Source organism: Cydia amplana, chromosome 16, assembly GCF_948474715.1.
Source record: "Cydia amplana chromosome 16, ilCydAmpl1.1, whole genome shotgun sequence".
NCBI lineage: Eukaryota > Metazoa > Arthropoda > Insecta > Lepidoptera > Tortricidae > Cydia > Cydia amplana.
The window spans coordinates 13167222-13194159 of NC_086084.1; the positions used below are offsets into that span (position 1 = coordinate 13167222).

General features: G+C 39.6%; 1 protein-coding gene across 1 annotated transcript in view; it reads right to left on the reverse strand.

The window, feature by feature from the left end:
• Positions 1–2554: 2554 nt before the first annotated feature.
• LOC134655457 (protein fem-1 homolog B) overlaps positions 2555–26938 on the reverse strand; it is a 30732-nt gene continuing 6348 nt past the window's right edge. The window contains exons 3-14 of the mRNA XM_063510921.1: positions 18617–18861; positions 17823–17970; positions 15977–16131; positions 14948–15073; positions 14012–14209; positions 13463–13546; positions 12600–12695; positions 11440–11523; positions 10530–10663; positions 6219–6337; positions 4222–4341; positions 2555–2718 (exon numbers count right to left, since the gene is read on the reverse strand). Coding sequence (XP_063366991.1) covers positions 2555–2718; positions 4222–4341; positions 6219–6337; positions 10530–10663; positions 11440–11523; positions 12600–12695; positions 13463–13546; positions 14012–14209; positions 14948–15073; positions 15977–16131; positions 17823–17970; positions 18617–18861 — 1673 coding nt within the window. The remainder of the gene's footprint in view (positions 2719–4221; positions 4342–6218; positions 6338–10529; positions 10664–11439; positions 11524–12599; positions 12696–13462; positions 13547–14011; positions 14210–14947; positions 15074–15976; positions 16132–17822; positions 17971–18616; positions 18862–26938) is intronic.

Genomic DNA, 26938 nt, shown 5'->3' on the forward strand with positions numbered 1-26938 from the left:
TTATATCTACATTATCACATGTATTACTTGACCCCTACAATTCGTTAAATTAAATATTTTGAGCCACATTCAAAACTTGAACACATACAACCCTGTGTTCTATAATTATATATTTTTAGTAAAAATACACAAATTCCGAGATAAATGCTTTACATCGGAAAGCAAAATATAAGTCGTGACGCGTTTGCGTCGAAAAATATTAAAACAATTATAAGTCCATAGTTTGCATTTACATTTAAGTAGATAAGATTTGCCCTGACACTCCCTAGAATTGTGTCAATTTTTTGTTTTTTTAATGCCCTGGATGCCAGCCCTTTAAGCCAAATTTCATAGGAAACGGGGCAATCTATGATGGCGCCATTTATGCAAACCCAACCCAACCCCATTCGTGCCAACCCTATTCGTGCTTCAAACTTCAAATGGGGTTGGCAACTGTCAAAGGTTTGCATAGATGGCGCTAGCATAGGTTTTTCCTGTCTCTAGTTTTGTTCTATGAAATTTGGCTCAAAGGCATCCAGGCCATACCCATTAGACAGCTAATGTAGATGGCGCTGAACGGCTCCGTACATTATGCGGTTACTCTGGTTACCAAAAGTTAACGTTTGACAATTCAGTTACCACAAAACATGGCGCCGTACAACACTATTTTCTTTAGCTGTCAAACTCTAAAGAAAATAGTTATATTCGTATCTTTTATTTAGACTTATCTTTATCTTAGAATATACATACATCCTTACACAACCAAAGAATCTTTGCTATCATTAACAATTCCATCGTTAAGATTTCGTAATAATCAAGACTTAAATATACAACTTAAGGAACATAGAAATAATGTCGTTTTTCGAGTGCCAGCACAATATTTACAAGACACCATCGCCTATCGAAATATGTACATTTGTCGATCAATTTTAGACTTTACGTCTATTTCATAAAGTACTAGTTTACTTTCATGAAATGGCAACGGACAATTATTTAAAATCCTCATCAGAGGTGTCATTAATATAACTTTTAGAAACTCGTATCTTAGAACTTCTTTACGCTTCGGACATTTAATATATTTTTTTTCTTTGTCTAATACGAATTTGTAAAAGTTAGCTTGAAATATTCTTAAGTTAATTGAGGACTATCGAGTGCTTGTTCCTTTCGATTTACTTCTAATTCAGACCTTATGGTTCGTTACATAAGGTATACAATTAAATAACGGTCTAATTTTCAAAATGGGTCATGAGTGTCATGACCTCGTTATAAAATAAATCATTGATGGCCCAGTGATTTATGTAGTTTTTCGAAGGCATGTTAAAACTGCTAGCTAACTGAGGGTCTACGTACAGGCAAAGGATGTACCCATTTGGCATTATTACGCATCTTAATACTATTCGTACTAATGCGCCAACGAGGCCTACTCCCTACCGTATACGGGTCATCAACTCGTCACGTCACATGCCCCGTTCTACCTCCTGAAAGCATCCTCCTCCTGAAAGCATGCTCCTGAGGGCATCCTGAAACTCCTTCCAGAAAGGATACAAACACAGCACCCCTAGCACGTGATTGGCGCGACAGTATCTCGCGGCGAGATAGACTACCCATTTTTTTATGTTAATTGACCGAAGTGTAGCGAAGGTCTACGTTTTGACTCGGGCATTTTGCTTTTGTATGTCCGGATGTTCTCCTCTACAGGTCACAATTCTCAACCGATTCTTGTGAAAATTTGTGACCAGATTCTATGAGTAAATAAAAAAATTTTGTCGATCCCGTTTTTGGAAATTTTCAAAAATGGAGGAGTTGTGATACCTCGCGCTTAAACAAATAGTCGTATCGATATCATAAGAGTATTTTCTTTTTGAGACATATTTACATAGTAAATGGCAAAAAATGCAGAAAAATTGTATTGCTGGTTTAGGCGGTATTTAGATATTTAGTTTGTACTCGAGAATGAGTAGCCGAATTTCGTCAGCTTAGCTAAGAACTATCATGGCGCATTTTGTAAACAATCGCTTTTTTTTGTTTGCACACAGAAAGTCTGGGTTCGATCCCCAGTAAGACATAACTTTTTGTATTTTTTTTTTCACTTAAACTTCGTATTTTTTTTTAATAAATTAAAATCTTTGTATTGTTAATTGATCAAACCGCTGTGTGCTGTCATCGTGCACGGCTATGCTCGCGAGGTCTACAGCTCACAGAGCCACTAGTAAAAGAGAGACGGGTAACAGTTCTGAATGATTCACGGTTAGTTTGACTAGACTTATATAGACCGGGATACGAACCGTGATTACCTTTAGTATTGTTTTCGAGCTCCCAAACAATACTGGCGGCTCGGCCACGACATTACGCGACTGGCGACGGCGGCAGCGATAACCCAAGGTGGGAACGAAAGGTTCGATCGCTGTGTCTCGCTCCAACCTATGGTTATCGCTGCCGCCGTCGCTAGTCGCGCAATGTCGTGGCCAAGCGGTTCATATCCCGGTCTATATAAGTCTAGTGAGGAACGGGTAGTCTATCTCGTCGCGAGATGTCGCGACAATTCTATGCTAGGCCGGCTGTTGTATCGGGTGGCTCAACACTCCTTGGCGGGTTTGACGCCGTGCATCTCTAGGAAGGCGTGCAGCACGCGGGGGGTCTGCGAGGGGGGGTAGCGGCGCTGGTGAAGCGCGAGCGTAGCGGCGGCCAGGCAAGAGAGGCGCGGGGACAGCGCGGCGCGGACCACGGTCTCGGCTGGACCTGGGGAGATGATACGTTTTAAGAGCCAACAGGAGCATAGAGAAAAAAATACATAGAGTGCTCACTCCATACATCAGTTTTAGTAGCAAAAAGACTATTAGCATCTAGCATCGAGTAGCGGAACTATCAGTACTGCTACTTGACAATAGATGTCGCCACCGACCGGAAAGTCTTATGCTGTTGAGATAAGACTTTTCGGTCGGTGCTACATCTATTGTCAAGTAGCAGTACTGATAGTTCCGCTACTCGATGCTAGATGTAGACACTGAAATTAATAGTCTGAACTGATGTATGGAGTGAGCACTCTATGTATTTTTTTCTCTATGACAGGAGTGGTCATTTCTCCATACAAACGTACTCGACTGTTTCCTCCGTGGGTTTTGAAGCTAGAGCAATGATTTTTTCAACACAGATTAATATTGTCAATATCTGTGTCGGACCGTTTTGCTTTTTTTGATATTTTTGTTTTTTAAGGCGCTAGAGCCCTTTAAAAATGGCCAAAATGGCCTAATTGTCTATGCCGCAATGAGAGGCGTGCTATTCAAAACTGACACCAATTAGTCAAAAAAGCAAAACGGTCCGACACAGATAATGTCATAATCATTTAGATTTCCAAATTTGGTTACGATTGGTTAAGTTTTGGAGGAGGAAACAGTCGAGTACGAAACCTCGATTTTTGAGATTTTTACGCAGGATTTTTCGCCTTGTCCTTATCGCACTAGTTTTAGGAGCCGCTTCCGTTAGCGAGACGGGTATATTTATCTAAAATATTTAAATCTCAGCTCCTGTTGGCTCTTAATCTTATGGGTGAATCAACTTTTTCTTCTCACACGTTGCTATGGTTACGGTCTCCTGAGTCACTCTTAAAATTCTAGGTTTTTCGTATTTAAATGAAGCAAACTTGCATTTTATGGTAGTCATAAGACCTTTCCATAATGGGACATCTACTGAGCATGTTAGTAGAACATGGTACAGCAGTTCTTCTAACAATCTATGCTACTATTGTCTCCTCGCTGATGGGACAAAATAACAACAAGAAATAGTTGATTGACCCTTATAATACACTAGCGACCCGCCCCGGCTTCGCACGGGTTAACAAATTATACATAAACCTTCCTCTTGAATCACACTATTTAAAAAAAACCGTATCAAAATCCGTTGCGTAGTGTTAAAGATCTAAGCATACATAGGCCGGAAGCGACTTTGTTTTATACTATGTACTCTATGTAGTGATTCGATCAAGAGCTAAATGAAATAAAAACCGGCCAAAGTGCGAGTCGGACTCGCGTTCCAAGGGTTCCGTACATTAAGTCTGACTCACGCTTGACTGCACATTTCTAATATGTTTTCCTGTCATCTATAGGAAAATCGTTTTGACAGTTCGAAAAAAGAAACTGATTTGACTGGTAGTCAAATACCCTATTCTATATTTTAAACTTCAGTCGTTTTTTGGCTGGCCCTACGACTCAAACATTAGCGCCTGCATGTTGTAAGATGACTCACCACCAATGGCCGCGACGAGCGGCGTGATGCCGTCGCGGTCGACGGCGTCTGCGTGCGCGCCGCGCGCCAGCAGCTCGAACACCACGCCGCGCAGCGACGACGCCCACTGTGCTCTAGTGTCTGTTCAAACGGAGCATACGTTACTTATATTATTCGTTGTTAAATGCCTATTTGAACTTGAATAATCTGACATTGATCGTCAACACTCACAGTTTATTGAGCTTAGTTCAACTTAATAACAGGAGCACAGAATAAGTAATAGTACTATCGTACAGAAAGGACACATCCTACAAAACCGAAGTTTGACAGCGATTCAGGGTCGAATCATGATATATCCCTTATGGCACTATCCCTTTCGGCTATTTAGGGTTGTCAAAATTCAAGTCATTATTTTATCTGTGGTCGTGCACGCAAAGGGGCGTCAAGTTGTGCCAACCCTAATAATTGCTCGGAGCAATGCTGAGCCGAACGGAGCCGAGTTTGCCCGAAGTCAGGAGTGTCTCCCCACTGACCCGGGAGTCTAATAACCGAGTTGAATTGAGTACCTACGTCTATAACCTTTTACACCGCCACGTTCATGGCGTGATAAATAAAGTGTCACGTCAAAAATTGCATGTATACAAACCTGTGCCCTGTTTATCAAACGCTTGTAACTTGTAATACAAGTGGAAGTCCCTTTCTAACAAAAGCTGTCAAAAAACTTGTTGTATTACAAGTTACAAGCTTTTGACAAACATGGCACTGATCTAAACAACGACGTGATATGAAGTCGGCGCGTGTGGGAGCACGAAATGTATCTACTGACTTTATATCGAGTATTGGCAACGAAAAGGATAAAATGGGGTTAAATAATTAGACCATAAAGGTTACACTCACTTGAATTTTGATTTTTTAGTCGCTATTGGCGACATGTTTCGGGCCCTTCGGGGGTCCTTCTTCAGGCCCGACGGGCCCGAAACATGTCGCCAATAGCAACTTAAAATTCAAGTGAGTGTAACCGTTGTGGTCTAAATATTTTAAAATATGTCTTCCAAAAGTTTAATTTCGATAAAATGGGATCTCAAAAGGCTCAAGAATAAAATTAATTAAGATGGGTCAATCAACTATTTCTTGTTGTTATTTTGTCCCATCAGCGAGGAGACAATAGTACATTATTGTCGAGGTTCGGAAGTAGCTACTTGCAGGCTGAGGATTCGTTTTAAACGGACGACCTTGGGAGTCCGTTTAATTGAATCCGAAGCCAGCAAGTAGCCTTCCAGCCGAGTCATATATAGTGCTTTTCTCAAAAATGGTGCAAGAAATAGAAATATTTTACAGAACTTACAGAAGCAACGTTCTAATTTTCCATTAATTTTCACAGAAAAAAGTACAACCATTAAAAAAATTAGCTTGCCGCCTTTAAAAAAAAAAGAAGTGTATTTTTCTGCTGAAAATACGCCAAACTATTTGAGACACCTAAATAGTCGCGGTACCAACATTAAGCCTGTAACAGAAACAGATATCTCTTTCTCGCTCTCACTTATGGGTGCGACGCTCCAAGGTCGCGGTGCGGTGCGATAGTCTGTTATAGGCTTTATAATAATAAGTACTGATCATCTGTTTGGCTGTTTAAGGGACCTATGCCTTCATTTGATATGGCCATTTGAAGTTTTAAAAAGTTTGGAACTCGTTAAATAATGGAATTTGTATGCGACATTGCAGTCCCGAAATCGAGACTGCAATGTTTTTAACTTTTTAATTTTTTGAATGACCATAAACTACGCACTTCGCGACCTATTTTTTAACCGGCAACGTTGACTTTGCCGTCCATTTTTGAGAAAAATAGCTTAGATTGTTAGAAGAACTGCTGTACCATGTTCTACTAACCTCCCATTATGGAAATGTCTTATAACTACCATAAAATGCAAGTTAAAAGTGACTCAGGAGACCGTAACGTGTGACAAGAAAAAGTTGATTAACCCAGATATACTTTAACAATGTTTTGATTAGACACGTACCTGGTATGAGCTGGTAAGAGATGAGAGCCACGTGCAGCGCAGTGCGCCGCGCGTCGTCCGCCGCGTCCATTTCAACCCCACAGTCCAGCAACAGGCGCGTCGTTCGCGGGCAGGGGAACCTGCACGATACACCACTTTATAATATCATAGAGAAATATAGTAAGACAAGAGTGCTCACTCCATACATCAGTTCAGACTATTAATTTCAGTGTCTACATCTAGCATCGAGTAGCGGAACTATCAGTACTGCTACTTGACAATAGATGTAGCACCGACCGGAAAGTCTTGTCTCAACAGCATAAGACTTTCCTGTCGGTGCTACATCTATTGTCAAGTAGCAGTACTGATAGTTCCGCTACTCGATGCTAGATGCTAATAGTATTTTTGGTACTAAAACTGATGTATGGAGTGAGCAATCTGTGTATTATTTTCTGTATGATAATATTTAATACTTTCGCGTTTTCCACACATATTAACTCACATCTCACATTTATAGACGAGTCTATCGGCTATCGCGCATTTAATTTATTACCTTTATTTACACCGACGTTTCGACACAAGTTTCACTGGTCGTGGTCGCGGCTAACTGATGTCCCAGCAAAGGGTCTCTATTATTTTCCAAATAGTTTTAAGCCATAATGTATTAATTGCCCGCATTTTAGTTAGTCATAATTCATTTGGTTCAGAAACGCGTCACTTTTCAGGACTGCCATAAAACAAACATAACCTAACTTATCTATAGGATAACCTTACGAAAATCCTGAAATGTTAACGTTTCAGTTTTATGACTAATGATAATATGACAAACAATACATTATGACTTCAAACTTTATGGAAAACAACGGGACCACCCCAGCAAAATGTCAAAACAGAGATTTGTGCAAGACATCACAATTTCAAACTAGGGCTCCCGGTATCCGTGTTACACGCCGAAACGAATACCCGTGTTCTTAAGCCCGGCGGTGCTAAGAACACGGTTGACACGGAACCGCCGGGATCCGGATACGTCTCCAATAAACGTTCCCAAGACACGTTTCTCAGATACGTATCTCCGTTTACACGGGTACTTAACACCGGCCCGAACGGATCCGAAACAGGTTGACCCAATCAATGCTCTAGGTCTGGGTATGTAAGGTCTAATATTGAATGTTGACTTCAGATGAACTCGTTTGGCGTACGATTTTTTTTAATTATTTATAACTGTGTTGATATAATATATTTAGCCAACTATACAATATATTAATCGAAGTAGGTGTCCCTATTTTTAATTTTAAACCTACTCGTCCCTAGTTTAAATTAAAACCTTCATTTTTTTACTATTATTGCTTTTAAGTAGAGATGCCACGAATATTCGGCAACTATTCGGTATTCGGCCTATTCGGCCACTTTGCCGAATATTCGGTATTCGGCCGAATGTAGCCTACTATTCGGCCGAATACCGAATATCTGTTGCCCCTAACTAAAAAGAAAAATTACACAAAAAAATACCAAAAATTAGGTATGTAGTATATTTAATATTTAAAAAGTATTATTGGAAAGTTGTTAAAAAGGAAGACCCTTTTTTAAGCATTTGTTGATCATGGAATATTTTCATTTTATCATGGGTCTGATTTGATTGACTCTATTTATTAGTTCTGTTTTACAAAAAATATATCTTAGCAAACGTTGTGCTTTGTTGGCGAACAGTTTTCATAATAATTGTGACTCACAATGTTCGCATCTCATGGCCGAGAGGGTGGCCGAATATTCGGTATTCGGCCAAAACCACTATTCGGGGCATCTCTACTTTTAAGCTAACATATTCATCATTAATTACATAATTAATATAATTATATTTCAATCAAAGAAATACATTTTATACATGTATAATTGTGTAAGTAAGTACATAATACAGTTTCGTGAAGAATAGATGTGCAGACAAAAACTACCTATATTAGTTAAAAATAACAGATAATAACAGGTAATAAGTATGAATTACTTCGTGGTTATTTCTTATTATTATCAATTTACTGCTGAGCGAAAACAGCAAATCTGCCAACGACCCAAAAAAAAGTACACACAAGCGGCATTCGAAAAGAAGGATTTCACGCGAGAACCTTAAAAAAATAAAAACCCATGCTACTTTGGTTACCTAGCGATTACCTATATTGTTAAGAACATTAAGATAGATCTCAAAATTGGTAATCATTCATGTTCACTTGGGTCACTTTCACACGAGTGTTCAGGTAATAAATGCCGGCCGCTGGTGTTCCATTCATTAGAACGTGTTGTTTTCCAATACCCTTTTGTCTGATATCGCCGAAAACAAGTTGGTTCCCAAACGATTATCAGAACTGCCACAACCAATTATAAGCTTTATGTCGGTGTAATAAGGTGAACACGTCTACATAAGAAATTGTAACAAATGCAGCGGCAGGTTCACATGATTATTTATCAATTTTTACATGGTTTACTATAATACTTAATACCTAGATGCCTGGCTTTCGTAAGTTAAAAAATAATACAATTAAAAAATATACATTTCTTATTGACAGAATATTTATTCGATAAAATATACCTATTCGAGAAAACTCACACATACATTGTAGGTAATATCAGTAATATGATTGACAATTGATTGAATTTTAATTATAATTATACTTATAGGACTTATATCTACAGATTATTAAAAATATAAGAGCTGTTTAATAATGTGCAATTGGTAAGAATATACCTACCAGATCATGCATGGCCAGTTTTTATCGTACAGTCTTCTCTTTATACTCTTTATTGCTTTTATTTTTTATTACTAGCACTTTATATTTATTGCTTTCAATTTATATAATAAACCATAAAGTATTAGTATTTGAAGTCTTATACAAAATACTATTTTGATAGTAGCATGTAGGTATACCTACTGTATTTCTAATTTTCTACTCGTATTGCAACATTGCAAGCAAAAACTACCTGCTCAGAAAAGGGTTTTGTAAACCGTTTATTGAATTTCGACTCTATGAACCACGAAATAAGGTTAAATATGACAGAAACTCCTCATGAATCTTTTGCCTATTCATTTGTAGCTCTTAAGTACCTACGCCGGTTCGTTCCTTCGCTACTCGTCAAGGACGTCTCCGGAGCCACGGGTAAATAAGATCCGTTTCTTCGAATACCCGTTTATCCGTGGGAACGGATCTTAATTACACGTTTCTTAATTACACGTGCGGAACGGGCCAGAAAACCGTGTACGTGTTATTCGAAAACGGGTATTCGAAACGTGTAAACGAAACACGGACTCGACCGCGAGCCCTATTTCAAACCACCCACTACACGACAAATACAAAATACAAATACAAATACTCTTTATTGTACACCTCATTACAGAAAACAATACGGATAATACAGGAAGAAGAGGTTAAACAACAGGCGGTCTTATCGCTAAAAAGCGATCTCTTCCAGACAACCTTTAGGTAGCGGAAATTAATAAATTTATGTCATGTCAGTAGGTGTTTCATATTCACGACCTTAGTAAACAATAGTTAGCTTCAAATGTTTAAAATAAGTGTTTGTGTGTGTAAAATGTATTGTACGATTTCTTTAGCCTATATTTTCCTCACAATTGAAGTGAAAAGCAGATTATATAACTCGGGCATAAATGCCCCATTTTATCCTCGACCTATATCGGTCCTCGGTTATAGCCTGGCGTCGCGTAGCCTGTAGATTGCTCTCATCACACTAGTGGGGTTGGACATTCCTTACTGGCACACATCGCTGGTATGGAAGTCGTCGACCGGCGTCCGCCTGTCCGCGGCCATGTGTAACAGAGTCTGTCCGGACCGTAGCCTCACGTCGCGTAGCCTGCAGATTGCTCTCATCACACTAGTGGGGTTGGACAGTACTTACTGGCACACGTCGCTGGTATGGAAGTCGTCGACCGGCGTCCGCCTGTCCGCGGCCATGTGTAACAGAGTCTGTCCGGACCGTAGCCTCACGTCGCGTAGCCTGCAGATTGCTCTCATCACACTAGTGGGGTTGGACAGTACTTACTGGCACACGTCGCTGGTATGGAAGTCGTCGACCGGCGTCTGCCTGTCCGCGGCCAGGTGTAACAGGGTCTGTCCGGAGCGTAGCCTCACGTCGTGTAGCCTGTAGATTGCTCTCATCACACTAGTGGGGTTGGACATTACTTACTGGCACACATCGCTGGTATGGAAGTCGTCGACCGGCGTCCGCCTGTCCGCTGCCAGGTGTAACAGGGTCTGTCCGGACCGTAGCCTCACGTCTCGTAGCCTGTAGATAGCTCTCATCACACTAGTGGGGTTGGACAGTACTTACTGGCACACATCGCTGGTATGGAAGTCGTCGACCGGCGTCCGCCTGTCCGCGGCCAGGTGTAACAGGGTCTGTCCGGAGCGTAGCCTCACGTCGCGTAGCCTGAAGATTGCTCTTCTTACTTCGCTTGTGGTTTCCTAGCGGAATTAATTAATATTAATAGATATTACATAAACGTTTAGCTAATACAGAACAAAGTAGAAGAAACTAGTGCTTTGTGAAACAAACCACCATCAATGTCATTAAAATGTAGAAGCGATTCTACGAAAATGTGTCCAAAGATATTAGGCGCGCGTGATGGTCAATATCAGCTTGATTGTTTCGGACATCAATCATCATCATCATCATTTCAGCCCTTTATCGCCCATGCTGGGCATAGGTCTCTCTTCTAGTACGCGGATTATCCCGGTCCTGAACTAATCTCATTCAGAAGTGACCCGCAATCTTCTGGATATCGTCCACCCAACGAACCAACGGACGCCTGGGGCTTCCTTCATCCGAAAGCGGCCACCATTCCGTTAACATTTTAGTCCACCAGCCATCACTCTGCCTAACAATATGTATATTCACATGCGTCACTACCAAACTAAAATTCAGTTGACTGACATCACTGTCGAATGAGATCAAGAATTTATAAAAAGCGGTTTAGACTCTCGCGCGAGCCACGAGACGAGCCGCGAGCCGCGCCACGAGACGCGAGTGTAAGCGGTGGGCTCGCGGCTCGTCTCGTGGCTCGCAAGCTCGTCGAGCTAATATAATTTAAACACTAACGGCACGGCATAAGGTTTATAACCGAATGACAAGCCGAACGCGAGTGTAAGCGGTGGACTCGCGTCTCGTGGCGCGGCTCGCGGCTCGTCTCGTGGCTCGTGCGAGAGTCTAAATTGGCTATAAAAAATAAACAATAACTTACCTCATTATTATCATCATTTTCTAACAGTCTAGCAGCGACGGCGACCAGGTACAGTGCAGTCCGCACGTTGCTCTCATATTCCTCCTGCAACACGTGCGCGCGACACAGATTCTTAAATACACGTGCGGCCGTCTGTACCACACGGGCGTTAGTACATGCGGTGGAGTATTATGCATGCGTGCAATTATTTATCAGATACGGCGTTGTAGTGTGGGGTCAAAATAGGTATAAGATTATACTACTGGCGCTATATTAAAGAAACAATATTACATAATAAATTAAGTACTAATAACAAAAAAAGGATTTTATTATATTAAGGTTTAGGTATATATTTTTTTAAGATTTACCAGTGCGAAGCTGGGGCGGGTCGCTAGTTTAATATAAACTTACAACGTGCCCTTTTGGTTTTATACTTGCATTACGCGTAGCTAGTTATTTCACTAGAATAGTAGTTATCAATGTTATCATGCAACGTAATAAGACGCCCACTAGATAAAAGACAAATTCTAATCTAAAGTACTGTACAACATTTAAATAAACTATTCTATTTACATACATGACCATGAAACAGCACACAAATCCTTTAACCGTCTCAAACGGTGGTCGGTTACCATTGGCCGCCACAATACAGTATAAAATGAACCTTAATACATTAAAATATAGTTTACTATTGCGTGTTAAATAAAAGATTCATATAGTTTATTACGAGATCTAGCCTTTCGCAGACACTTTCTGCTATCTAGATGCTAAGTGGGACTAGGGGGTGAAACTGATCCTTTCGGACATTATCGGCTCCGTTCGGCTCAGCATTGCTCCGAGCAATTATTAGGGTTGGCACAACTTGGCGTCCCTTTGCGTGTACGACCACAGATAAGATAATAAACGGAATTTTGACAACCCCAAAATGGCCGAAAGGGATAGTGCCATAAGTTAGAAAGGGATATCATGATTATATAGCAAATTTCATCGAAATCGTTAGAGCCGTTTCCGAGATCCCCAAAATGTATATATGTATATACATACAAGAATTGCTCGTTTGAAGTTATAAGATATGAATAATCATATGATACAAATATAACTGATTTGTCTGCTCTTCCATGGTTGCGACAGCCACAAATGGTATGGAAACGTGACACAGCGTATTAAAACAGAGAACTCACTATCAAGGATTCCGGATCGTGGTTAGGTTGGTGTGTCTCGAGCCTTTTGGTGCCCCGCCTTAGTTCTTCAGCGCACGCTTCTAGGACGTAGCATACCTAAACAATAAATTAGGGCATCAGTACTATTTCTAAATACGAATACGTAGAAAAAACGCTTTAACCTTTGAGTCCCACGGCAGGCGTGGCTCACCCCGCGATTTCGTCGCGTCGCAACAAGTACCTACAAGTACATCCGTCCCACACCGATTTTGGTGGCTAGCCATAGAGCGCGTGGCGCTTGCGCCACCTAGCGGTCATATCTGTCGTAATCGTAACAGACGCGTTTTGTTAGAGAGTGAATCTTCTGTACCTAGTACTATTATTTATTCTGTGCCCACGGCATAGACTAGGAATCCTCTAGACGGAGTTTAGAGCAATTATTTCATGAAACCGATGCTGCCAAAAATACTGGGGTGCGGGGGACGAGGTGAGCGAGTCCCGTGCCGTGATTGGTCCGTTCAAAGACACGGACATCACACAAAGACACTTTGACTCGAAAATGGAGTAAAACGACCGTATATTTGTGGCAGAGGGGGTAGTGCTACTATGCTCAGTCTGGAGGATGTCTTGTCTGTGGCCCACGGTAGCCATATCGGGACAATAAAGAAAACTCAACTCTAAATTCAAGAGTTAAAGTTAAGATATGGGGCTATTTCGAACATTTTTAACACTTTGACCAAGACATACGGCCATATTCATCGTTATAAACTATAATAACGATATTTGTATACTTTTAATAAGAATAGAATTTCGGAATATTTATATTGGCCTCTGCAAAACGACTTAAACATGATGTAAAAAATAAATCATACAGTATAACTCACCTTGTCTAATGGCAATTCAATTCCAATGTGTATCATCTGCGAGAAAACCTGAGCAAATCTTAGCAAGTCCTTTACTACTGAAACCTGCAACAAAATACATTCATATTTTTTTTTTGTTAGAAAACTTAAAGGTATCGAAACGTATCTTCTGAAAGAGCTACGTATTTGTATGATTTCATGTACATCTATATTTTAAAAAATCAAATTTCTATTAAATAAAAGTACCTACTGTGTATAATTGCATGAATTCTATAGTAATTTAAATTGTAGTTTTCTTATTTACTTGTAATGCATGTTAATTATAAGATGTAATAATGTTTTGAAAAGATGTGTCCCGCCGAGTTTGTTGCCGGTTCCATATTGGGATACCCTCCTCCAATTGAGGGGGAGTTTTAAATCTTCTCGAGGCAGAGGTGTAGGGTTGGAGCCGGTGTAGCTTTATTTGACGTTCATAAGCGCATTGTAATGTGCCTACATGAATAAACTATATTTTATCTTTTATCTAAATGCTGTGAGGCAAGTGCGGATAGCGTATAAAACGGGACTAACCGAGTTATGCTGCCTCAGGAGCAGCGCGTGTCGCCATAGCGCGAGACAGCGGTCAAAGCGCGCCTCGTCAGCGAACACGGCGCCGCGGAACACGATGGGGTGGGGTAAGTCCGGACAACGCCGCCCGAGGACCCGCTCCCGGACCGCCAGCCCTTCCATGTGGAGCCCGTGCGCGTTGCCATGCAACCGTTCAACTTCCTGTCGATACATAAACGTAAATTGCCATTCTCAATCAAAAGGGTACTTAATCGAATTTAAACTGTTGTAAGACATACTAGCATTGAATAATTTTACGGTTTAGACTCACTTGTTTTAAGTCACTCGCGCGACATGTTTCGGAGGAGACCTAGGCTAGGTCTCCTTTCTCAAGCACTAACAGTGCGAGCAGCGTTCACGACGGCCGTGTATCGCGTACATGTCGCGCGAATGACTTAAAACAAGCGAGTCTAAACCGTAAAATAATTCAAAAGCGTACTTATTGTCGGTTGTCAATAAGGCGCTATTTCCATATGGCTTCAATTTGAAATAAACCTTATCGACAACCGACATTCTGGTACCTCTTGATTGAAAACACCAAATATAAACACGTTTAGGAAAAATCCTTAAAAATAGTTTAAATTAAACAGGCGGCCGCCGACTTGATAATCATAATACTGTTTGAGAACTGTTTACTAAACTAAGATAAAAAATTGAAACAATGAAAAATGAAAATCCAAACATCCCAATTATATAGAATACCCTATTCTGTACAATGCTGTGCCATTTCGCCGTATTTTCTCGGAGTCGTTCGTATTTGTCATGCTACTTCAGTCAACCTCAGTACTTTTTGTACAGAGACTGACTGAAATAGCAAGACACGTTCGTCCGTTTCCGTGAAGATCTGTACTGTGAAAAATTATGCACTACATAAATAAATATATCCATGGCCGTTCTTACCTCTAGTGTAGTACTCTCTTTCCAATTATCGTACGCCGGTATGGGGTCCGCAGGTTTTTTTAGCAGCAACCCGTATCGCGTGTCATATCGCATGGCCATGGCTTTCCGGAGATACTGGTACGCCATCTGTAAGTAGAAAATATTTAACACAACTCTTAGCGTTTTCAAATGTCAAAATCATCTATTTATTTTTTATACATTTTTTTATGAAATCGCATATTTCGCGACACTAGAAGGCACTTCTGCCGCGTCGCGAAATATCCGATTTCATCTCAACTAGCTTTGTTACTAAACTGTATTTATTTATTTCTTGTTTAAAATTCAATGAATGTTTGTTATATTTAAATATATTTTATTTGTATACTTATGACTTGTCAAAAGTGCTTATTTTTAATCCTACTTAAACAAATGTTTTTTGAAGTTTGGAGTAACTTTCCTGACGAGTCTATATGGGGACGCATACGCATCCATGCGCCTCTAGATTCTTTATAAAAACTAAAAAAATTTATTACTGTAATTGAATTTAGGATGAAAACCGCCAGATCTAGTTTGGGATAAGGCTAAACACGACTACAGACGGTTGAACATTAAAATAGGAATGTAGAAAGTAGAGATGCATCGGATAGTTGTTTGGCCGGATACCGGATATCCGGCCTGGACACAGGCCGAATATCCGGTATCCGGCCGCCGGATATTCGGCCGGCTGAACTATACCTATATTTTGAGTTTTGCAGGTGCGCGTCGTGCAGGTTTCGACCTGTTTCGTAGTGAACGTTCGCGCGGACACATTTCTAGGATCGTAACGAGTTTTATCACTTTTAAAAGAATAAACTGATTCGATTATGAGCGTGACTGTTTTTTAGATTCCATTTTTTACCCCAAAATGTGTTAATTTTACTATCCGGTATCCGGCCGGATAGCAGGTCACTATCCGGTATCCGGCCGGATACTAAAATAACGGCCGGATAGGCCGAATACCGGATAGTAACCGGATATCCGGTGCATCTCTAGTAGAAAGAACATAGGTACCCTGAGACAGTAGTACTCCTTGTCGTTGGCGAAGGAGGCCCCCAGGAGTTCGAAGGCCTCGACGGCCTGCGGCCTCGTGACTTCCGGCCTCGCCGCCAGCAGTTCCACTACAGATGCTCGCGCGCGTTCCGCTGCGCATTGTAGTGGTGTCATACCTAAAAAAAAGTATTTAATAATGACTAACGACCCGTTCCGGCTTCGCACGGGTTAACAAATTATACATAATCACTCTATCTATTAAAAAAAAACCGGCCATGTGCGAGTCGGACTCGCGCACGGAGGGTTCCGCACCATCAACAAAAAATAGAGCAAAACAAGCAAAAAAAATAAACAAGCAAAAAAACGGTCACCCATCCAAGTACTGGCCGCGCCCGACGTTGCTTAACTTCGGTCAAAAATCACGTTTGTTGTATGAGAGCCCCACTTAAATCTTTATTTTATTCTGTTTTTAGTATTTTTTGTTATAGCGGCAACAGAAATACATAATCTGTGAAAATTTCAACTGTCTAGCTATCACGGTTCGTGAGATACAGCCTGGTGACAGACGGACGGACGGACGGACAGCGGAGTCTTAGTAATAGGGTCCCGTTTTTACCCTTTGGGTACGCAACCCTAAAAACCGCATCAAAATCCGTTGCTTAGTTTTAAAGATCTAAGCATACATAGGGACAGACAGCGGGAAGCGACTATGTAGTGATAAAACCTATTTTCAACTATAAATTGTACATACAGATGTCAATCACAATGAAAAAATCAACGATGATCAACTTTGGCCAACGTGGGACTCGAACCCAAATCTTTGGATTGCCGGTCCAATGCGTTACCAATTTCGCTAGCAATCTGTCAATCAACGCGATTTTAGTCGGGTCTCTATTGTTTCCCAAATAGTTTTAAGCCATAATGTATTGTTTGCCCGCATTTTCGTTAGTCATAATTCATTTAGTTCAGAAACACGTCATTTTTCAGGATTGCCATAAAACAAACCTAACCTAACCTATCCATAGGATAACCTAAAGAAAATCCTGAAATGTTAACGGACAAACAATTATGGGAAACAACGGGACCCCATTTTGGTCATTGCAACTGTGACAACGTCACTAGCGACATCTGCATTTTAAGGTTCACAACCTTGACCAACTATTATCGACTGTTTCAAAAGTCGTTAAAAACGGTTATAGCGAAAGTGACAATTATAATGACAAATAGCCGAAGTTGAAAAAAACAACGGATTTCTGTTAATCACTTCGTGGTTCAATTCTATAAAAGCAACTGATATGCGTGAAAAATAAAAACAATATGTTGCTATGTATTTGAAGTGTTTACTAAATGTCCCTGGGACATTCATGATCAGATCATGACCTGATGACAATGGAACATGCTAAATTTCATTTAGTTTCATTTAGTTTTTAGTTTAGTCTGCATAGTTGCCGCATGGCGCTAGCTGTCAGGCGTAATGTACGGCCAAGACGGGTTCGACCCAACATTGTACATAGTAATTTATTGTAATGTATTTTTATCTTTTTGATGTCTTTGTCTTTTGTATGTTATATATTAATTTTATTTTGTATTCATGTTACCTGTCGTGATTGTTTCACCGGATGGTCTCATCGGAAGATCAGCGCTGGAAGTCGCCAGCAACATGCTGAGATGAGACCATTTCGTGGCACTTTATCCTTTTATTCTCTGTTATATCTCTTGTCATCTCTTGTTATATCTCTGTTATATCTGTTTCTATTTTGTGTTTGTGCTCACGAATAAAATTATTTCTATTCTATTCTATTCTAAATCAGTCGAGTCCTTCGCGAAATCAGGGAATATTGAAGTCAGTCTATAAAGTGATAGTTACCATTCTCATTATTCAATATTTTGGCGTTGTGCTCAATAAGAGCGCAGACTACTGCCGCATGTCCACACTCGGCGGCGAAATGTAACGCCGTGGCGCCGCAAAGCGCCCGCTCGTCCACTCTGGCGCCGCTGTCTAGAAGGAATTGGACCTGGAAACATTCATAACTCATAAGAATTGTACAAATACTAGAAATTTCATGTATGCATCTAAACTGTCATTCAATAGAACTTGCTAACTATGTAAACAAACCGCCATACTCAAAATTGACACTGAATGTCAATTTACTAGTAACCTTTGTTTACATAGTTAGCAAGTTCTATTGAATGACATTTTACAGCAAACATTCGCAAAATTTGCCGCGCCATTGCGAAAGCGCGTCCGATAACTTCGAGAGAGGCACGTCTTCACGGACAGAATAGATGGTTCGCGCGTTAATTTCTTTACGAAGTGGCTTGTTTTGTGTGCCCTTTCCATATTTAGTCTACTGCAGATTTTCTTCAAAGTAGCTACCAAGGTATATTCAATTAAAATATCTACATATTAAGTAACTTACGACTGTCTCTCTGAAGAAAGGAATAGAGATCAAAAGCTTCACATGCGTGTAATTTTTTTCTATTTACAGGTATCGTAATTCACTAGATGTGACACTATATCAGGTATTCCACTAAAGCCTCGTCTGCTAAAGAGTTAAGATCGATTTCTTACGGCATAGTTAACTTTCGGCTACCAAATAATTGACATTAAATCTTAGAAAATGTTAGAGACTACAACCTGTCTAGTCTAGAGACACTTACCACATCCAAATGTCCCTTATAAGCTGCGATCATAAGGCATGTGTTATTGTATTTGTTCGCCTTATGTATATCAGCTCCATGCCTGACTAGATACTTGACTATGTCGAGTCTTCCGTCGAAACAGGCTGCTCTGAGCGGCGTGCTGAGTGTTTTTGTGGCATGGTTGACGTTTGCGCCGGCGCGGACGAGGCGCTTCACTATGCCGAGATGGCCGGCGCCCGCGGCGCACCAGAGGGCTGTGGCACCTGGAAAGAAAGGAATATTTAATATCGGGATACAAATGGTACAGTGGGCCAAGAAAGTGGTCTACCAGTTTTGCCAAAAGTTTCTGCGAGATCTAACGATCGCTAAGGTTGACAATGACGTACGTGTGTCGACCTTGCTGTCTCATGACGTTCCAACGAACCTCAACCGTAGGGTGGTAGACCACTTTCTTGGCCCACTGTACAATACAACTTGCTTGTCATCATCATCATCATCATATCAGCCCTTTATCGCCCACTGCTGAGCATAGGCCTCTCTTCTAGTACGCCACTTGTCCCGGCCCTGAGCTAATCTCATCCAGAAGTGACCTGCAATCTTGCTTGCGCCACGTGGTTCTAAATAAGGTAACAAATTTGATAGCGAATTATATCGCCATTGTATCAAAAATTGGAAACCATTCGTTTTTAACCACCAATTTAATTATCACTAGCGACCCACCCCGGCTTCGCACGCGTTAACAAATTATACACCTAAACCTTCCTCAAGAATCACTCTATTGATAAGTGAAAACCGCATGAAAGCCGTCCAGTAGTTTTTGAGTTTATCGCGAACATACAAACAAAAAGCGGCCAAGTGCGAGTCGGACTCGCCCATGAAGGGTTCCGTATTTAGGCGATTTATGACGTATAAAAAATAACTACTTACTAGATCTCGTTCAAACCAATTTTCGGTGGAAGTTTACATGGTAATGTACATCATATATTTTTTTTAGTTTTATCATTCTCTTATTTTAGAAGTTACAGGGGGGGGGGGGGACACACATTTTACCACTTTGGAAGTGTCTCTCGCGCAAACTATTCAGTTTAGAAAAAAATGATATAAGAAACCTCATTATCATTTTTGAAGACCTATCCATAGATACCCCACACGTATGGGTTTGATGAAAAAAAAAATTTTTGAGTTTCAGTATTACTGAATCGCGATTAGAAAGGGATTGAGATAGCTGTCAATCCATATTGATTTTGACGTAAGTGTATGGAAATCTGTTATTTCTAATCCCTTTCTGATCGCGGCATGATAATACGAAGTATGGGGAACCCCAAAAATTTATTGTTTTTTTTTCTATTTTTGTGTGAAAATCTTAATGCGGTTCACAGAATACATCTACTTACCAAGTTTCAACAGTATAGTTCTTATAGTTTCGGAGAAAAGTGGCTGTGACATACGGACGGACAGACAGACGGACAGACAGACAGACATGACGAATCTATAAGGGTTCCGTTTTTTGCCATTTGGCTACGGAACCCTAACAAACAGACAGACGCGGCGGGGGACTGTGTTTTAGACTAGGTGTACTGATTTGTTGCAAATTAACTCTAGTATTAGATCCTCGAAGGAATATCTCGAATCAGCCTATTATATATTTGCTTTATTAGAATCCTAAACATGAGTGTGATACAAATTACATCGGAAATATGGGGCCATTTCTTCTGCTTTGTGTTAATGATCAGCCTTACACCTTTAAACAAGCAATTCTTGTATATTTATTTATATATATATATATATATATATTTCGGGGATATCGGAAACGGCTCTAAAGATTTCGATGAAATTTGCTACATAGGGGTTTTTGGAGGCAAAAAATCGATCTAGCTAGATCTTATCTCTGGGAAAACGCGCGTTTGAGTTTTGTTGCAAATTAACTCTAGTATTAGATCCTCGAAGGAATATCTCGAATCAGCCTATATATTTGCTTTATTAGAATCCTAAACATGAGTGTGATACAAATTACATCGGAAATATGGGAAAATTTCTTCTGCTTTGTGTTAATGATCAGCCTTACACCTTTAAACAAGCAATTCTTGTATATTTATTTATATATATATTTCGGGGATATCGGAAACGGCTCTAAAGATTTCGATGAAATTTGCTACATAGGGGTTTTTGGAGGCAAAAAATCGATCTAGCTAGATCTTATCTCTGGGAAAACGCGCGTTTGAGTTTTTGTATGTTTTCCGAGCAAAGCTTGGTCGCCCAGATATTAACATTTATATCAATATAACAAGAGCAGTTAAGTGTTCAAACAAGCAGCGAAATATAACCAACGACTCCAAAGAAGTCAATAATATGCTGTGAAAGTAAATCGCCGCATAACTTGAATGTGCGTCAATTTTTTTGTGGCACACTTTTAAATTCTCATTATTAAATTGCCCAATTAGAAATGAAATAATTAACAAAGAACGATAAAATACGTTTTCGTTCCCATACACAAAATACCGGTATCCGATCCCTGACCTAAATACATGATTTAGTCCTAGCATACATAATTAAAAATACTAGGGTATTTTGGGTTTAAAAAAAACCGGTTCTGAGCCCTGCTATAAATTCGAAAGTCTGTCTGTCCGTTACCTAAGTATGGAGATAGTCCGGGGCCTGGGGGTGGGGAAGGACATAGAACAGTATTTATCAATCATCATCATTCTATGCAGACGAAGCCACAGGCAGAAGCTAGTTTTCTATATAGCACAGTGCGGCTTGAAGTAGGAAGTTTCCCACGTATACATACGTACCTACTTATAATGGTAATGTCTACAATAAATAAATATAAATAAATATAAATAAATATAAATAAATATTAATGGACATTTTTTTTACACAAATTGACTAAGCCCCACGGTAAGCTCAAGAAGGCTTGTGTTGTGGGTACTCAGACAACGATAGATATAATATACAAATACTTAAATACATAGAAAACAACCATGACTCAGGAACAAATATCTGTGCTCATCACACAAATATTTGCCCTTACTGGGATTCGAACCCAGGACCGCGGCTTCACAGGCAGGGTCACTACCCACTAGGCCAGACCGGTCGTCCTATATATAACAATATATCTCCCGGTTCATTTAATTATATGTCACACACACCTGACGAGCAGCTGATCCCGAGGCACTACTCGAGTAAATCAACGCAAGAACAAAGAACTCTCTGGAATCCAGCCAACATGCTTCAAACGAGTCGATTGGCTTAAAATATCACTTTCATTCGTAAATGGCAATTATATTAAGATCGCATGGGACGTGAACGGTGATGAATTGAAATAACAGGCGTCTACAGCGCAGTTGGAGATATAGTTGGTCAAACCAAATTGTCAGTAAATAGGAACAAAAAAACTATACTCATCCTTTTCTTTTTGGTGCCAGTACTAGTGTAAGACAAAGATAGTACCTATGATTCTCTCTGTCTGTTTGAAATGAGACAGTCCTTTGACAAACTATAAAACCATTATCTTAACTCAATGGGGTTGGCAGGTTGAAGTATTTAGCAGATGGCGCCATCATAGCTTGCCCTGTCAATCCCTAGAATTGTCTCAAATTTTTGTTTTTTTAATGCCCTGGATGCCAGGACGTTAAGCCAAACCTCATAGAACTACGGAACCCTAAAAAGGGGCAAGCTATGACGGCGCCATCTATGCAAACCTTTGACAGTTGCCAACTCCATTGTAAGAAAGACCAGCAAATCAAATAATGATTTACTTTTTATTGCCTGATCGATCCAAACAAAAGCATTGTTTGGAGTTGGGACATTTTTAGAACAAACAAAATTAATGACCTGTCACGTAAAAGCACATAATTAGACGCAAAATTAAGCAGAATCAGAAAATAAAAGACTTCTTTGTCCAACGCCGCTACAATTTACTAAAAATTAAAGAGAGATCAAAATAAGTTCTCTCTTTTTCTTGTTTATTACAGGTGACGTCAAATGTAAACCCAAACAAAGATACGTGAATCGGCACTTTTAGATTGGGTCATGTTTTTGACGCGTATATATGTCTTCTGACTTAACCTGCTGGATAGATTTTAAATAATTATTGGAATCCGTGGGGCAAACTTTCTTGACAGGTAGGGACTTCCTATATCGATAAACTCAATTATCGATGCTCGAGGTGTATAATCGATTTGTCAAATACAAAATACAAATGGTGCAATGAAAGCAGATACAGAATGAAATTCCTACCCACAAATACGTTGCAATATTGTTCAAGAGGTATTGCAATATTGTTCAAGAATTGACACTCATAACAGTTTGGCCGATGATACTAACAAATAAAACTAGCCAACCAGACGATTTCATAATATGTAGTTTGAAAATTATGTGACCTTTAGTTCTGTAAGCTGAGTAGGTGCAGATTTCAACTGCCAAATTTGCAGCTATTAGGTATTTTATGTTATTTCTACTCATAATCACGAGCTCTTTCGATCCTAGGCGAAAAATACTGTCCTAAAATTTCCATACATTATTTGTTCCTTCCATTATATATAACCAACGACCCGCCCCGGCTTTGCACGGGTTACCAAAATATACATAAACCTTCCTCTTGAATCACTCTATCTATTAAAAAAACGCATCAAAATCCGTTGCGTAGTTTTAAAGATCTAAGCGTACATAAGGGACAGACAGACAGCGGGAAGCGACTTTGTTTTATACTATGTAGTGAAGTGATGTCTATAAAAAATGGTAACCTTGGGGCACTGTTTTCCTTTGTTGGCAGTAGGTTTAGGTTTTAGTCCAAACAAAGAACAGTTCAGGGCATTTTTGTTACAAACGCGACGGTACACGTGGCGCGTTATATTTAGACCTGGATTTCCAGAAGCGAAACTAATTTTACGCTCACATCAACTGGTTTTTTTTGACACGTCTTGGCCAAGGAACATAATATTCAGGAGTTTTGGTAGATATAAATGTATAAATAAACGAAACTAGTGTCTTACCGGCGCGTAATGTTTTGTGTTCTACATAGTATCGATTATGTGTATCGGAAGTCGATAAATGAGAATTCCCTATGACAGTTCAAACATTCCACAATAATTCCGGTCTCAGGCGTTCTAGCATGAGTTGCGATCTCGATACATCTCCATACTCCATACATCAAGCGCGACTTCAAGTATGGACTCGCGCGCGAGGACGCAACTTATGCTAGACCGCCTGGTGATAACCGCCCATCGCATTTCGTCTGTCAAGAAGAGATATATACTTAGCTTTCCAAAATTCTCACGCGTTAGGTGAAAATCATAATATCGGCCTTCATATGACCACAGACTACATATATACAGACGCTGCTATCCCATACATTCAAATGTGACCGCCTAAAAGCGCATCATTACCAGATGGCGTCACTGAAAATGCACTGTTGCCTATCATGGATACAAGATGGCGCTGTGTCACATCCAAATCATAGAATTCCTAACGACATCTATACGTCTTCATTGAAAGTTAGTAGACATATGTCGTTGCCAACGATTAGAAGTAATCAACAGATGTCGCTTTATAGCGTATTGAATAAATCATGAATCTAGTTTAAAACTGGATCAAGCATGAGGGGTGGAAGGAAATGACCGAACAGGATAGTCTTATGTATCTTTCAGTATGAGTAAAGAGAGTTCGGGCACTTAAGGAGTACAGGGAGGGAAGGGAGAGGCAGGGTACAGAGAAATAGCGTAGCCAAACGGTATAACCATAAAGTAATTTCGGAAAACGATACTGTGGTGATGATAATATTTATATATTATAAGAATGCTACATAAGTCTTGCCGAAACTATTTAAACCGGCTGAAAATAAATACCTGTCATAATAATTTTGCGCATGCTACCATTGGTGCATGGCAAAAGGATTAGACATTACTACTGGCGTAAGTCCGTCTATATGCCACCGTGCCACTGGTACTTGAGCGTTTCTTTATATTTTTTTAATCCAATTGCTCAAAAAGTTTAGTTTTTGTAGCTGCAAATCGTGCGTAAAGTTTGATTTTTTTACACTAGTGCTAAAAAGTAATCTGATTGATACATTTTAAATAAATGAGTATTATGCGAGACCCGCTTGTAAATGACCCACCTGAACAACGCGCGATTGGGCATAAAGGAGTATTATTCGAGACCCAATAGTATTACTTGAACAACGCGCGACAGAATGAAGCTGACGTTCGTACAATACACTTTATACACTTAATATAAATGTAATTAATTAGATATATATCAATATAATGAAATAACAAAAGATTCATGTTTTTTTACATATAGCTGGTCAACCAAATCTTGTCAGTAAAATAAAGGCGCGAAATTCAAATTTTCTATGGGACGATATCCTTTCGCGCCTACATTTTTCAAATTTGCCGCCTTTTTCTACTGTCAAGATCTGGTTGACCATGTATAATTATATGTTCTGAAAATTAATTTTATTAATTTTAATAATACAATTTCTCTTCAATTGGCATAATGCTGACAACAGTGACAACAGAATCCACATTGAAAAAAATGGCAATTAAAAGTAAAACTTTTTTTATTCCCTTCCCGCCTTTTTTATTCAACATTTAAAGTGATTTATGTTTGTAAGTAATTGCCAAGAAAGCATAAGTTATTAAATAAAAATGAGTGATTCAGACGATTTTGGAGTTAATTTAACGCCACCAGATATCAAAGCAAAGGCATCCGTTTTAAGTGACAGGGCTATAACCGCGAAAATCGAATTTCGCAAATTGCGGGCATTTTTCTCTGTCACTCTAATTACGCCTGCATTGGAGTAAAAGAGAAAGATCCCCGCAATTTGCGAATTTCGGTTTTGGCGGTAGCCCCTCAGTATATTACCGGAAAAATTGAAAGCTCGGTACTCGTGCAAAATGACATACTTCTCGCACTTATATCGAAAACTACTATTTTTTGCCATTTTTTATATTGTGATCTTTTTTGCCACTTTTGTGTTATTTGTACTCAAATTCACGAGCTCTTTCGATCCTAATGAGATAAAATACCTCAATTCATGCTCAATTCACTCTTATCGTGCCTTCTAAAAATTTACGATACAAGTTGCATTGCAATAACTATAAAAAAGTAACTGATTTGACTAGTACGAAAATACCCTATTGTAACAATACGATGCGACGTTGTCGAGTTAAACTGGACTCGCTTCGCAGTAACTCATAGCAGTTTGGCAACGTCGCGTCGTGCTTTTATTTTTAAGCAACAGATTTGTACATGATTTGTACCATCTTAGTACCTATACATACAAAGATATGTTTGCATAACGTTCCTTTTCAACTTCTCCCATGGCAAAACCCGTACCTATCAAACCTGAAATTATTATACAAAAGCATTTAATGTTTGTTTTAATAAACTTTTTCTGTTATAATTAGAATAAATATATCTAATTTTGCGTATATTGACCAGGCAGGTGTTTGTATCACTAATTATGTGATCTATAAGTATAGACAGACAACAGCGTGCACAGAAACGTCAAAAACGGCATCAAGTAATGATTATTGCTATTTTAAAATTAGTCCCCTACTTCAGGGTAATGTTATACGCCTGTTCCTTAAAAAAGCTGAGGGCCTACCGCGAACCACGTTCGACGTGTTGCCTCCCTGTCACACTTACGTACGAATTTACAAGTGCGACAGAGAGGCAACACGTCGAACGTGGTTCGCGGTAGGCCCTCAGAAATGGACACTGAGGCATAATTATCAATATTTTGGAATTTAAGTACTATATAATATTATTTGTAGTCTTTTGGAATATCATATTTTATTTGAACTAATAATATTGTATAATAATAAATCATAAAAGCTCTATTTAGGGACAAGAAAGAACTTTCAACGGCAACACTAAAAATAAACTGTCAAATAGTCAAGTCGCCACAAAGCGGCACCGCGTTTGTTGCCTTTGCTTTGTTTCTGTTTATACAAACTTATTAATTTCATATTATAGCTTCATTTGAACTATAGTACAAGTACGTGAATAGAATACCTAGACGTGTCTTGCTTGGTGCAGTTGCGTAGGTATGCTAAAAGGAAAGTTGGAAGATCGATGTGGCGCTTTAAAGACTGTGCTAAGCGTGACATGTGCCCAAAATGTGGGAGGTCGTGCCGCTCACGCATCGGCCTCCACAATCACCAAACCCGTTGTCTAAACAGCAATGCATAAATCGTCTGCAATAGACGAAAAGACCTGTGATGATGACGTGAATTGCCGATGTAATAACGGAACACTACTAATAGTAAAACCTACATATTAATCTGACAGTGTCTACTGTTTGCCAATAAATGATAAAATTGATAAAAAATTAAC